The sequence below is a fragment of the Bufo gargarizans genome, chromosome 2 (genome assembly GCF_014858855.1).
Source record: "Bufo gargarizans isolate SCDJY-AF-19 chromosome 2, ASM1485885v1, whole genome shotgun sequence".
Classification (NCBI taxonomy): domain Eukaryota; kingdom Metazoa; phylum Chordata; class Amphibia; order Anura; family Bufonidae; genus Bufo; species Bufo gargarizans.
Genome location: NC_058081.1, coordinates 181,491,684 through 181,505,895, shown reverse-complemented (window position 1 = coordinate 181,505,895; position 14,212 = coordinate 181,491,684). Strand labels below are relative to the sequence as shown.

Here is a 14,212-nt window from a genome sequence, read left to right as displayed (position 1 = left end):
GTTGCTGGGGGACAGGACCGACTGTCCCTACCCCCTGTGCTGTAAGTGCAGAGACCACGGTCCCATCTGCACTGTTGTGGGGCTTACTGTCTCCCCCTGGTGCGTTAAGCTGCCGCTGGGAAGAGGGGGTAACGTGCTCCTCTCCCATACATACTTCCAGCCGCTGGGGAGGGCGACCGACCGCCTCCGCTCCCAATACAGTGTCCTGCTGCTGGGGAAAGGAGACTGGGCTCTCTATTCCCTGTAGGACACTCTGCCTCTGGGGGACAGGACCGACTGTCTCTGCCCCCTGTAACTCCGCCTGCCGCTGGGGAGGGAGGACGTTGCTCTCCTCTCCCTCCACTTCACACTGCCTTCCCGGCATATCACTCTGCTGCTGGGGGGCAGGAACAACTACCTCTGCCCCCTGTAACTCAGCCTGCCGCTGGGGAGGGAGGCCGCTGCTCTCCCCTCCCTGCACTTCACACTGCCGCTGGGGAATGGAGACTAGGCTCCCAATTCCCAAAAAATTATGCTGCTGCTGGGGGGCAGGAACAACTACCTCTGCCCCCTGTAACTCAGCCTGCCGCTGGGGAGGGAGGCCGTTGCTCTCCTCTCCCTGAATTTCACACTGCCTTCCCAGCATATCACTCTGCTGCTGGGGGGCAGGAACAACTACCTCTGCCCCCTGTAACTCAGCCTGCCGCTGGGGAGGGAGGCCGCTGCTCTCCTCTCCCTGCACTTCACACTGCCGCTGGGGAATGGAGACTGGGCTCCCACTGTCCCGCAACCGTAACTTCCGATGGAGGTCCACCCAACGTGGCAGCTGACCGTCACCTTCTGCCCGGTATAGTAGGGTCTTAGACACTAGACTCCTCACGAACTTCACATACTTCTCAGCTGGATTGGGTCCGAAGAAGTTCAGCCGCAACCACATCATACGGTCAAATTCCTCAACAGAGTATCTGTACTCCACTGCTGGTTCCATCCTGGTGCTTTTAGGGTCGCTGTACTGAGACTGTCTCCTGTAGCTGTCCTTCTGGCTGTAGGAACGATCCCGCTGCTTGCCACCAATGTAACGGCACCGTTTCAGCAGACAAGGGGTTAAAATCCGTTTAGGCGATATGCCCCTTTCCGAGAGACAGGCACAGCTACTGCAGAACACCAACCTCCCGAACTGGATACAAAATAGCACTCCAAACTGGAACCTCGCAAGTAGCTGCCAGCAGACGAACAGGAAAAGCGTATCAGTCAGCTTACACTCCTGGCAATCAGTCTCCAACAGCATACAGGGAATCCCCCCAATAACGAGACAAGGCTCCATCTTGAGGGTCTAGCAGTGGTCTGACTGTACTTCAAGTACAGTCTCTTTTATTGATAAAAACCAAACATAGTACTGCACACAGGGTTTTGAAATCCAACCAATCAGTAATTCACAACACACACAATGTAAATACAGCAACCAATCGTTCCCGCCCCCTAGAGGACCAGAAGGGAGACTGCGACACAGGACAGATACAACATATCCCCACAATGCATCATGGTTTCCTCCTCTCTGCCAGGGAGACGACCGAAGACAATCTAATTATCTCTCAGGACAAAGGGGAGATCACCAATACACATGTGGAGACAACAGGACAGACATCACCATTTAAACACACAATGGGACAATAGAACCACACCCAGCATATTCCTCCCAAGCTGACAAGTTACACTTATTATAAGTTGTTACAACTTTGTGAGGTTACATTGTCCATACATATAACTTAAATCAATTTAAACAGTATAACTTGGGGGACAAACCTATCCAAAATTCACTGGAATAGGTTCAGGGGTTCAAAAGTTAGCATGGGCCATAATCCTGAGGCAAGAGGCCTTCAAACAGCCCCCTCCAAAATCCAGTGGCGAGGTTGGTTTCGCCACAGTGACAAAAAATAAAAAATTGTGGCGTAGTTATACACTTGTGGCGTAGTTATACTGCCCTGGCAATTTAGGGGCCCAAATGTGTGAGAAGTACTTTGCAATCAAAATGTGTAAAAAATGGCCTGCGAAATCCGAAAGGTGCACTTTGGAATATGTGCCCCTTTGCCCACCTTGTCTGCAAAAAAGTGTCACACACCTGGTATCGCCGTACTCAGGAGAAGTTGGGGAATGTGTTTTAGGGTGTCATTTTACATATACCCATGCTGGGTGAGAGAAATATCCTGGCAAAAGACAACTTTTCCAATTTTTTTATACAAAGTTGGCATTTGATCAAGATGTTTATCTCACCCAGCATGGGTATATGTAAAATGACACCCCAAAACACATTGCCCAACTTCTCCTGAGTACGCGATACCAGATGTGTGACACTTTTTTGCAGCCTAGATGCGCAAAGGGGCCCAAATTCCTTTTAGGAGGGCATTTTTAGACATTGGGATCCCAGACTTCTTCTCATGCTTTAGGGCCCCTAAAAAGCCAGGGCAGTATAAATACCCGACATGTGACCCCACTTTGGAAAGAAGACACCCCAAGGTATCCAATGAGGGGCCTGGCAAGTTCATAGAATTTTTTTTTTTTGCATAAGTTAGCGGAAATTGATTTTTTTTTTTTTTCTCACAAAGTCTCACTTTCCGCTAACTTAGGACAAAAATTTAAATCTTTCATGGACTCAATATGCCCCTCAGCAAATACCTTGGGGTGTCTTCTTTCCAAAATGGGGTCAGTTGTGGGGTGTTTGTACTGCCCTGGCATTTGAGGGTCCTCGCAATCATTACATGTATGGCCAGCATTAGGAGTTTCTGCTATTCTCCTTATATTGAGCATACAGGTAATGAGATTTTTTTTTCCGTTCAGCCTCTGGGCTGAAAGAAAAAAATGAACGGCACAGATTTCTTCATTCGCATCGATCAATGTGGATGAAAAAATCTCTGCCAAAAAAAAAAAAATGGAGGGGAAAGGCGTCTGCCAGGACGATACGGCGATACCAGATGTGTCACACTTTTTTGCAGCCTAGATGCGCAAAGGTGCCCAAATTCCTTTTAGGAGGGCATTTTTAGACATTTGGATCCCAGACTTCTTCTCACACTTTCGGGCCCCTAAAAAGCCAGGGCAGTATAAATACCCCACATGTGACCCCACTTTGGAAAGAAGACACCCCAAGGTATTCAATGAGGGGCCTGGCGAGTTCATAGAATTTTTTTATTTTTTTTGCATAAGTTAGCGGAAATTGATTTTTTGTTTGTTTTTTTCTCACAAAGTCTCACTTTCCGCTAACTTAGGACAAAAATTTCAATCTTTCATGGACTCAATATGCCCCTCACGGAATACCTTGGGGTGTCTTCTTTCCGAAATGGGGTCACATGTGGGGTATTTATACTGCCCTGGCTTTTTAGGGGCCCTAAACCGTGAGAAGAAGTCTGGAATATAAATGTCTAAAAATGTTTACGCATTTGGATTCCGTGAGGGGTATGGTGAGTTCATGTGAGATTTTATTTTTTGACACAAGTTAGTGGAATATGAGACTTAGTAAGAAAAAATAAACAAAAAAATATATATATATTTCCGCTAACTTGGGCCAAAAAAATGTCTGAATGGAGCCTTACAGGGGGGGTGATCAATGACAGGGGGGTGATCACCCATATACACTCCCTGATCACCCCCCTGTCATTGATCACCCCCCTGGTAAGGCTCCATTCAGACGTCCGTATGATTTTTACGGATCCATGGATACATGGATCGGATTCGCAAAACACATGCGGACGTCTGAATGGAGCCTTACAGGGGGGTGATCAATGACAGGGGGTGATCAGGGAGTGTATATGGGTGATCACCCCCTGTCATTGATCACCCCCCTGTAAGGCTCCATTCAGACGTCCGAATGATTTTTACGGATCCATGGATCGGATCCGCAAAACACATGTGGACGTCTGAATGGAGCCTTACAGGGGGGTGATCAATGACAGTGGGGTGATCAATGACAGGTGGTGATCAATGACAGGTGGTGATCAGGGAATATATATGGGTGATCACCCGCCTGTCATTGATCACCCCCCTGTAAGGCTCCATTCAGACGTCCGCATGTGTTTTGCGGATCCGATCCATGTATCCATGTATCCGTAAAAATCATACGGACGTCTGAATGGAGCCTTACAGGGGGGTGATCAATGACAGGGGGGTGATCATGGGTGATCAGGGGTTTATAAGGGGTTAATAAGTGACGGGGGGGGGGGGGGGGTGTAGTGTAGTGTGGTGTGGTGTTTGGTGCGACTTTACTGAGCTACCTGTGTCCTCTGGTGGTCGATCCAAACATTGGGACCACCAGAGGACCAGGTAGCAGGTATATTAGACGCTGTTATCAAAACAGCGTCTAATATACCTGTTAGGGGTTAAAAAAAAAAAAAAATCACATCTCCAGTCTGCCAGCGAGCGATCGCCGCTGGCAGGCTGGAGATCCACTCGCTTACCTTCCGCTCCTGTGAGCGCGCGCGCCTGCGTGCGTTCACAGGAAATCTCGGGTATCGCGAGATGACGCGCCGATGCGTCCAGGAGGAGTAAATTAACCACCTCCCGGACGCATCGGTGCGTTAGGCGGTCGGGAGGTGGTTAAAGGGAGTCTGTCACCTCCATATGGCCATATACAGCGCTTACATGGCTCTGTAGCACACCTATACAGGATTGTATAGGTGCAAATGAGCACTCGCAAGTGCCCAGGGGCGGCTTTCAGTGTGTAAGTGCCCAGTCTGTTCTGCCTTCTTTTCACTTTACTCCTCCCCAGTCTCTGCCTTTGCCCTATCGAAGAGACAAGAGACTTGGAGGGCGGCACAAAGGCAGAGACTGGGGAGGAGTAAAGAGAAAAGAAGGCAGGGTAGCCTGGGCACCTACACACTGAACACTCCCCTGGGCACTTGCGAGTGCTCATTTGCATATGAATTAAACGTCGTCTTTCCTGCTGGTGAAAGTCTAAAGACAAAGGTACCGTTACAATCCTGTATAGTCGTGCTACAGAGCCATGTAAGCGCTGTATATGGCCATATGGAGGTGACAGACTCCCTTTAACACAGTCCTGCCAGTCTATTATAAAGTGAAATAATATGAAAATGAGAGACACAGAGGAAAATACAATTATATCAGGTCACCTTGTATGACAACCGAGAGATGCTTGGAATCCATGACGTAAACAAGTTCCACTGCTTGCTTCAAAAACACCCTGCAAAAGGAAAAAAATTACCTACTGGGTTTATTTTATAATTACGTTTCTACCATCGCCATGTAGTGATATTGCTTTAGGCCACTGTCACAGTCAGTTTTTTTCGTCAATATTTGATATTTGTAAGGCAAAACCAGGAGTGGAACTTACAGTATAAGTAATAATGGAAAGATTTCTGATGCAATACACTGACCATGTGAAAATGCCCTTTGACAGAATTGTATTACATAAATATATCAATGGCAGGAAAATATTGCATCATATTAACACCTATTCACATAAGACACTATGGCAAATTGTTTATGCGTCATTTTTTTGTTTTAAAGTCCAAAAAAAACACAATTGCAGCACAGCTTCCATTTTTAAGAGCACCATAAACACATAAAAGCTGTGCTGTGATCAGTTGCTACAGGCAAGAAAGACAGTTTTTGTTTTAGACATCTTCACAAATCTACATGTGTTTCATCTCAGGATCATAATTCTACCTTTAAAGGGTAACTCATGTTTTCAGTGCCCTGAAGGCTGTAGAGGGCAAATGGCTGAAAAGGTTTACTAAAAAACAATTGCAAAATGATCCACCGTCTTTAAACAGAGACAATAATGAGTGCAGTTCCTGGGAGGGTATAGGTGCACAAGCCCTCCGCCTCTTCCCATGTGGCGGCAGTCCCCAGCCGCCTGGCACAGCTGGCGTTAGAGTCCTGCAGCCTGCAATTAGCCTCTGAGAAAGTACAGTTTTAGTCTTTACACATTAAATATTTTGAAAGCTTGTTCCTTCACATAGTTCTGTTACTAGCTGGCTCTCTTAACCTTTAGCTACTGGTAAATGCCAATCATGTAAAAAAAAAAAAATCGTACCTGACAAACTCCAGCCAGCGTGTGCTTTCGAGGGATGAAAACCATCGCTCTTCTGTTTCATCAAACGTTTCTATAGAGAAGACATAGTAATGGTATTTTATTACTATTCATATATAATGGGTCTGATATCGGTATGACCGGTGAATTGCTGCTGTACTCTAAGCAGACCAATGAGGTCTAATGAACAACACACGTAAAATAGGTACAATGTTTCCATCAGTGACATCTCTGTACGACCGCCGCTTGTCTGCACTACATTCTACCGGACGCACAGGAAACTGCCATGTGCTTATTACTGGATCCATTAAGATCTGGAAAATCTTATCATGAAATGTAAAATCTTGAAAATTAAAGTTGCCCATAAACCTTAATTAACAATTGCTGAATCTGACAATGTTGATGGAACCCCGTTTATGAGAGTGATCCCACTCCCCCCTGATGGCAGAAGTCAGGGTTAGGAGAGGTTTGAGCAAGTTGGACATTTCATGGACGATAAGTCGCTGCCAGGTGTCTAGCGGCAGCTTATTCCAATGTTCTCACCGACAACACATGCCTGCCCGGCATGAATCGAGCATGTATGTGTACTGTGTAGTCAGAGGATATAGCCATCATCCAAAAAGGCAACTCATTGGCCAGCCACCTGACGAAGATACGTTGTAAGAAAAAAGAAAATCTGCAGGTGCTGATTCTACAAAGATGAGCTTTATGCGGCAGATTTTTCCACAACAGAACAGGACGGTAATTTATTTGGGAATTATGAATGGCGACATTCTGCTACATGAAATCCGTATAAAAACATTTTTTGCGTTATGTTCCCCTGCAGATTTAATATTCTTCAATGTAACAGAACGCAGATATTGACATTTCATCCTTATAGGATAACAAAGAGGATGTCTTTAGGGTGCAGAAAATTCTGCAACGTGTGAGGGCATCCTAAAGGGGTTGTGCCAAGTTTTAAATTTATCCCCTATTTGCTGGGACCCCCACTAATCCCAAGGATGGGATTCCTGTTCCCCCGATCTGATGGAGCAGTGGGACGGCCTGAGATAAAGAACACTGCTCGCCTAATTCTGGCGTTCTCCGAGAGAATGAATGTAGCAGCAGGGAGAATGCCAGACTTGCTGCTCCATCAGATCGGGGAAACAGGACTCCTATTCTCAGGATTAGTGGGGGTCCTATCGGTCAGAACCCCACCAATCAGTTATACCCTATCTTGTGGATAGTGGATAACTTCTAAACTAGGCACAACCGCTTTAACCCCTGCGTTCTCTTCAAGATTTCTACAAGACTGATGAAAGGTGACGACAACTATATTATTTGCATCCTTTTAATCATTCATTTCAAGGTTTAGAGTTCCTTTATGGCTCCTTTCACACTTGCATTTGGTACGAATCCTTCATGGATCTGCACAGGCGGATCCGTTCAGATAATAAAACAGTCTGCATCCGTTCAGAACGGATCCGTTTGTATTATCTTTAACATAGCCAAGACTGATCCGTCTTGAACACCATTGAAAGTCAATGGAGGACGGGTCCGTTTTCTATTGTACCAAATTGTCAGTGAAAACGGATCCGTCCCCATTGACTTACATTGTGTGTCAGAACGGATTAATTTGGCTCAGTTTCATCAGACGGACACCAAAACTTCCATCTTCAAAAGCAGAATGGAGACTGAACTGATGCATTCTGAGCGGATCCTTTTCCATTCAGAATGCATTAGAATGCAAACGGATCTGTTTTGGACCGCTTGTGAGAGCCCTGAACGGATCTCACAAACACCCGTCAACTATTCATATTCGTTTGTAGAAGGTAAACTGTGTACTAAGAATAGTTTTGTAGAGGGCAGCTGTCTACATCTAGCAGACAAGGTAGTCTAAGTCATGACATGCTAGGTTTTACTTTAGGCCGAGTTCACATCACCGCACTTTTTTTCAACTGTTCTGCTCTGTTAGAGGAGAAGAACAGAAATCATGGAAGTGCTGAATATAGTACATAGCTCCTTAGACTACATTGACTACAATAGAGCCCATTTACTTTACTTTCGGAATCCTGTTTTCTTACAGAGCCAAAAAGTCCTGCACACAGGAATGTTTCATTCAGTCTTCAACCGAATCTGCGGCAGAGGCTCGAACTCGCCTTCAATGCATCAATATTGAGAGTCTTGATCTATTTTGCAACAACATAGCAATGGCTAAAACACAAAATGAACACTTCCGCCACTGTAAAGAAACACCCATCTCGTGGTATGAGCTACTTTGCCAACTCTTTTTCCCATGGAGCATTGCCTAAAATTAGTCACCATACAGCTATTTGTGTCTTTACTATGAAATAGTGGCCCCCTGAGCAAACACTGCGATTAGCTAATGTATGCCCAGCATGAAGCTCTATCCCAGGGCCTCCTCCTGTCCTCAGTGCTGTGGATCATCACATCACCAGGGTGAGTTTCATCCTCTGGGAGCAAACAATGAAGGGTCTTACTGAATAACTACAAGTTAAACAAGTTCTAACAAAGAGGAACTGATGCAAAAACGTCATTACAAAATTACATAACTTTCCGTTATACAATGAATGACTTTATCAGCCGAAGCCGGAAAACCCCTTAAATCCGATTAAATAATTGTTCTGCCTTTACCGAGCACTCAATAACTATGTGGCAATGTCCTAGAACCGGTTCATTCTTGACTGCACTTAATACATCATTCCCCAATGTGTAATTATACTGACATTTACAGCCATTGATATGACAAGCGCCCATACAATGAATCCTATAAATGTCACTATAATTAGCTGTATAATCCAGAAACATCAACCTGTAAATGGTCAATAATTATGTTCAGAGCTGTGGATCTGCCTAGCCGCTAGACATGAATAGTCATGTCGGCACCTGATATTTTCCTGATCACTGGTGGCAAACTTAAAGGGGTTATCCAAACCTCTAACTGGTCTCCCTGTCCCAGCCTCGGCCTACTTTCCACAGCCCTGCCTTCCTAAATGTGCAACACAGCTTACTAAGGTTAATGTTAAATGCTTCCCTGTAGTTTATCTGCTGCCAGTACTAGCAGCCATGCATTCCTCTATGTTCCCAGCACCTCTCTGGTTAGTGCAGGTAAGACAATGAGAGGAGCAGGGCTGCGGCATTTAGCGCCAACAGTAAGTGTACTATGCTCCTGCATACTTACTGTCAGCACTGAGAGATGCAGCCCCACTCCTCTCCGTCTTCTCAGTGCGTCTCTGGTTAGCGCAGGTAAGACAATGAGAGGAGCAGGGATGCAGCATTTAGCGCCAACAGTAAGTGTACTATGCTCCTGCATACTTACTGTCAGCACTGAGAGATGCAGCCCCACTCCTCTCCGTCTTCTCAGTGCGTCTCTGGTTAGCGCAGGTAAGACAATGAGAGGAGCAGGGATGCAGCATTTAGCGCCAACAGTAAGTGTACTATGCTCCTGCATACTTACTGTCAGCACTGAGAGATGCAGCCCCACTCCTCTCCGTCTTCTCAGTGCGTCTCTGGTTAGCGCAGGTAAGACAATGAGAGGAGCAGGGATGCAGCATTTAGCGCCAACAGTAAGTGTACTATGCTCCTGCATACTTACTGTCAGCACTGAGAGATGCAGCCCCACTCCTCTCCGTCTTCTCAGTGCGTCTCTGGTTAGCGCAGGTAAGACAATGAGAGGAGCAGGGATGCAGCGTTTAGCGCCAACAGTAAGTGTACTATGCTCCTGCATACTTACTGTCAGCACTGAGAGATGCAGCCCCACTCCTCTCAGTCTTCTCAGTGCGTCTCTGGTTAGCGCAGGTAAGACAATGAGAGGAGCAGGGATGCAGCGTTTAGCGCCAACAGTAAGTGTACTATGCTCCTGCATACTTACTGTCAGCACTGAGAGATGCAGCCCCACTCCTCTCCGTCTTCTCAGTGCGTCTCTGGTTAGCGCAGGTAAGACAATGAGAGGAGCAGGGATGCAGCGTTTAGCGCCAACAGTAAGTGTACTATGCTCCTGCATACTTACTGTCAGCACTGAGAGATGCAGCCCCACTCCTCTCAGTCTTCTCAGTGCGTCTCTGGTTAGCGCAGGTAAGACAATGAGAGGAGCAGGGATGCAGCGTTTAGCGCCAACAGTAAGTGTACTATGCTCCTGCATACTTACTGTCAGCACTGAGAGATGCAGCCCCACTCCTCTCCGTCTTCTCAGTGCGTCTCTGGTTAGCGCAGGTAAGACAATGAGAGGAGCAGGGATGCAGCGTTTAGCGCCAACAGTAAGTGTACTATGCTCCTGCATACTTACTGTCAGCACTGAGAGATGCAGCCCCACTCCTCTCAGTCTTCTCAGTGCGTCTCTGGTTAGTGCAGGTAAGACAATGAGAGGAGCAGGGCTGCAGCATTTGGCGCCAACAGTAAGTGTACTATGCTCCTGCATACTTACTGTCAGCACTGAAAGCTGCAGCCCCACTCCTCTCCTACTTAAAGTCAGCAGCCCGCCTTCCCTCTCTCTTACCTGTGCTAACTAGAGACACACGGGGATGATAGAAGGGAACGCTGGCTGGCCGTGATTGGCACTGACGGCAGATAAATGGCAGGGTCACATTAGCCCTGGTAAGCTCAGTTACACGTTTAGAAAGGCAGGGCCCAGTCCAGCTGAGAAGCCTCTGCATCATACAGTTATCCTGCATCCTTAACATTCAGTAGAAAGCTGAAGACAGATTCTGCTTTGCTAATAGCAGACTTTACATACAGTTTTCTACTACAAGTATTACCTACCATATTTCCCTGATAAAACATATTCTAAAAAACACTAACACTCACCGTCGCTACAAATTAAAAAAAACATGAAATTACACTTTAGACCCCAAAAAAATAAAAATAAATGTATTTATGCCAAGTGCAAAGGGACATTTTAAAATGACCAGTTTCAGATCCTTTTTCTTTGTATGTTCTTCCCTTTCCATTTACTTCCGATTTGCTTCTTCTCCCTTTAAGCTAAACCATTGCCTACAACATCTTAAGGCACGCATCATGCATAGGACAGCAGAAGATCAAGGGTATTGTAGTCTTTGGTTAGAATATTACTACCAAGCACGCTCTGGAGCAGGATCAGGTTGCCCAGGGCCTCTACTGTCCGATTCCATCTACTCAGCAGATTGCTGTGCGGTGAAACAAGTCACGCTGAACAAACCTGTGTATAGTATTGCAACTGAATAGAGGAGCTAAATGCCCTGATGAAAACAACCTGGCACAGCCACTTGTGAGGCTTTACAGCAATAAAACACTAACAATCAACCTCTCTGTGACCACCCTGCAATCGATATACATCCATGCATGCTCCACCGGAGGACAAATTATGTTCTACCCCCCAGGACATTCTCACTCTAAATACACAAGTAGTGGGAACTACACTGCCGCCATAATAAAGCACATAATGCTGTATAAATATTTGCTCTACCCTCAAAGACAACATATAAATAGGCTTTTAGGAAGAATTACTGGCACTTAGAAGCGGTAATTCCAAGAAAGTACTGCTGAGGACAGCTGGGGAAGAACACAGCAGCACACAGAGATAACAGCTCTTGCAGATGAGGAAGCTAAAAACTTGTCAGTGTACCAGCCGCAAAAAAAATAAAGGATGATTTTTTTTATTTTAAATAGCTAGCACAGGGATGTGCTGCTTTTATCACACCGATTCACTTTAAAAGGGCCAATTTTGCAGAAAAATCTAAATTAAATAATGCAGGTTGCATTTTTTCTGTGTGGAAAACAGCATTTATGAATTGGTCCCATGACTACAAAGCCCCACCAATCTCAGCTTACCAGAGCAGCTTGGGCACTTCTGCTACTGCTCTACGGCTTCTGTATTTAGAGGGACCAAAAAGTAGAGGAAAAGTGAAGTGCTTTTGAGGTATTATTTATTTTATTAATTTACATAATTTTGAGCCTTTTTTTAATGTAATCAGCTGGACAACCACTTAAACAAGCTTTTCCAACTTTTAGATATTAATGACTTCTCTTTTGGATAAGTCATCAATATCAGATCGTGGGGGTTTGACGTCTGGCACCCACACAATCAGCTGTTTTGGGCAGCCTCCAGCACCAGATGGCAGAAGGCTCTGTCCACTGTGTAGTGGTCATGATGGCCTATTGCATCTTAGCTCCCATGCCCTTGAATGGGAGCTAAGCTGAAGTATGCCAGCAAGGCAACAAGGGGTGAAGCCACCTGCTTCTAGCTCCGTCCAGTTACGTTTCTGGTGAAGGCTTCAAACAGCTGATCGGTGGGGATGCCAGGTGTCAGACCCTCACCGATCTGATAACCTATCCGGAGGAACTACATTTCTAAGATTTATCTGCAAAATTTGCTTGCGCCTGTAGCCAGATCAGAGCAGTGAATATGAAAACAAAACCCTTGGCAGTCTGTCATCTGGCTTAAAGAGGACCTTTCACCGCCCCCAACATGCCTGTTTAATAGCTTTGTGCATTCCCCATGTAGTAATTCTGGAACATTTATTCTTATGGCTCTATGTTGTGCTATTCCTTTATTATTTCTACTAGAAGTTATTAATGAATTGCTAGCAGTCTGCAGTAAGGGTACAGAGGGGAGGTAACAAGTTGGAGGGGTGTACCTGCACAGACTCACTCTATCCAATTAGTACTGCCATTTTTAGACTGTGCAGGTACACCCCCCCCCCCCCCCTAACTGGTTACCTCCCCTCTGCCCCCTTACTGCAGACTGCTAGAAATTCATTCATAGCTTCTAGTAGAAATAATAAAGGAATGGCACAACATAGAACAATAAGAATAGATGCTGCAGAATTCTTATTACATGGGGAATGCATAAAGCTATTAAAACAGGGATGTCAGGAGTGGTGACAGGTCCTCTTTAAGGCTATTTAACTGTAGTCTGTAAAATAAGCTCAATAAGCAAACTAGAGACTGTCAGAAATAGATGTCTATCCAATAGAAAGTCAACTAGTGTATGTATATTGAGGAATATCAAACATCATTAAAATAAAATTATAAAAGCTTTGCTCACCATTCACACACAGCTGTTTGAGTTTTGCAAAAGCAGTCTGAATATCTTGAAGAGATGGGAGACCATGATCCAAGTCACATTTGTAAACATCGCTCCTTAAAGGGTGACTACGAGTGATTCCACCACATATTCTATGCAAGAAAGGTAAAATATTTTAGAAAATAATGAAGTGTACGTGTAACAGAGTGGGATGTAGCTGCGCAAGTCTGGTTCCACTCACCTCTGGTCAATCTTGCGTTGCTGTAACAGGTCCTTGATGCAGGACATCCTAACCAGTGCACTGCCATTAGAGTGATTCCAGCACCACATCTGTAGAAAACAAAAGTTGCATAATGTCAACATATCTTCCGGTAGGAAGCTGGAGTCAATAACTTATTTTAAAGATTACTTTTACTTTTTAAATTTAATGGTTATAAAATAGGTTCACGTTCTTGCCGGAAATAGGTGTCAATTGGTACATACTTACTGGCATACGTCTTCCAAAAAATGAATATGAATACTGCTTAAGATCAGTGTCCGCTAGAGACGAAGGGACGACAAAATATTCTGGAAGGCTACAATGAGATACAAATATTCCAAAATTAGCTGCTATTAAATAGGATCTCGATCAATTCCAAAACCCCAGAAATTCTGTTATTAGATGTCATTAAATGTTTTAAAGCAATTGGCAGTGCTTCTAGCATAAAAACACCTCATTTTTTGTTTCCATGTGTTCCCCCTTAGTGGCGATGCTGCTGCTAATCTGTGCTGCTGGGGTGGGCTCTGGACAGAATTAGTTTCCTCCCCCCTATGGAACCTGACAACATAGTCCCTACTTACTTTTCCCTGTAGTCTTCTCAACTATACAGCCATGACACTTCAGAAGCTCTGGTCCTTCCCAAACAAGTAGGACAGAAATCTATTTCTACTGGTAGCTCACTATGCTCTGGGGAGAGGGACTGTGCATGCGTGTCCCCCAGAACTCAGCTTTGTGCACATTGCTATACACTATGAACACCAGGTGGCGCCACACTATATACGTACATGTCCTCTCTTTTCACAGGAAAGCTTTTACACAGTGTGTTTCAGTTTTTATGACCTATACAATTAATACAAAATGTAATAATGAGAAGACCACTTTAACAACCGAAATTGTAAGCTGAACCATGTACATAAAGCCTATATTTGTCAGC

At 45.1% G+C, this 14,212-nt stretch overlaps 1 protein-coding gene across 2 annotated transcripts in view; it reads right to left on the bottom strand.

Annotated features, from left to right (window-relative positions):
• The window catches only part of MTMR10 (myotubularin related protein 10), an 81,039-nt gene that overhangs the window by 10,917 nt on the left and 55,910 nt on the right, over positions 1-14,212 (bottom strand). For both annotated transcript variants that reach the window (XM_044279737.1, XM_044279738.1), the window contains exons 8-12: positions 13,507-13,594; positions 13,261-13,349; positions 13,041-13,171; positions 6,023-6,092; positions 5,097-5,167 (exon numbers count right to left, since the gene is read on the bottom strand). In XM_044279737.1, the coding sequence (XP_044135672.1) occupies positions 5,097-5,167; positions 6,023-6,092; positions 13,041-13,171; positions 13,261-13,349; positions 13,507-13,594 (449 nt within the window). The remainder of the gene's footprint in view (positions 1-5,096; positions 5,168-6,022; positions 6,093-13,040; positions 13,172-13,260; positions 13,350-13,506; positions 13,595-14,212) is intronic.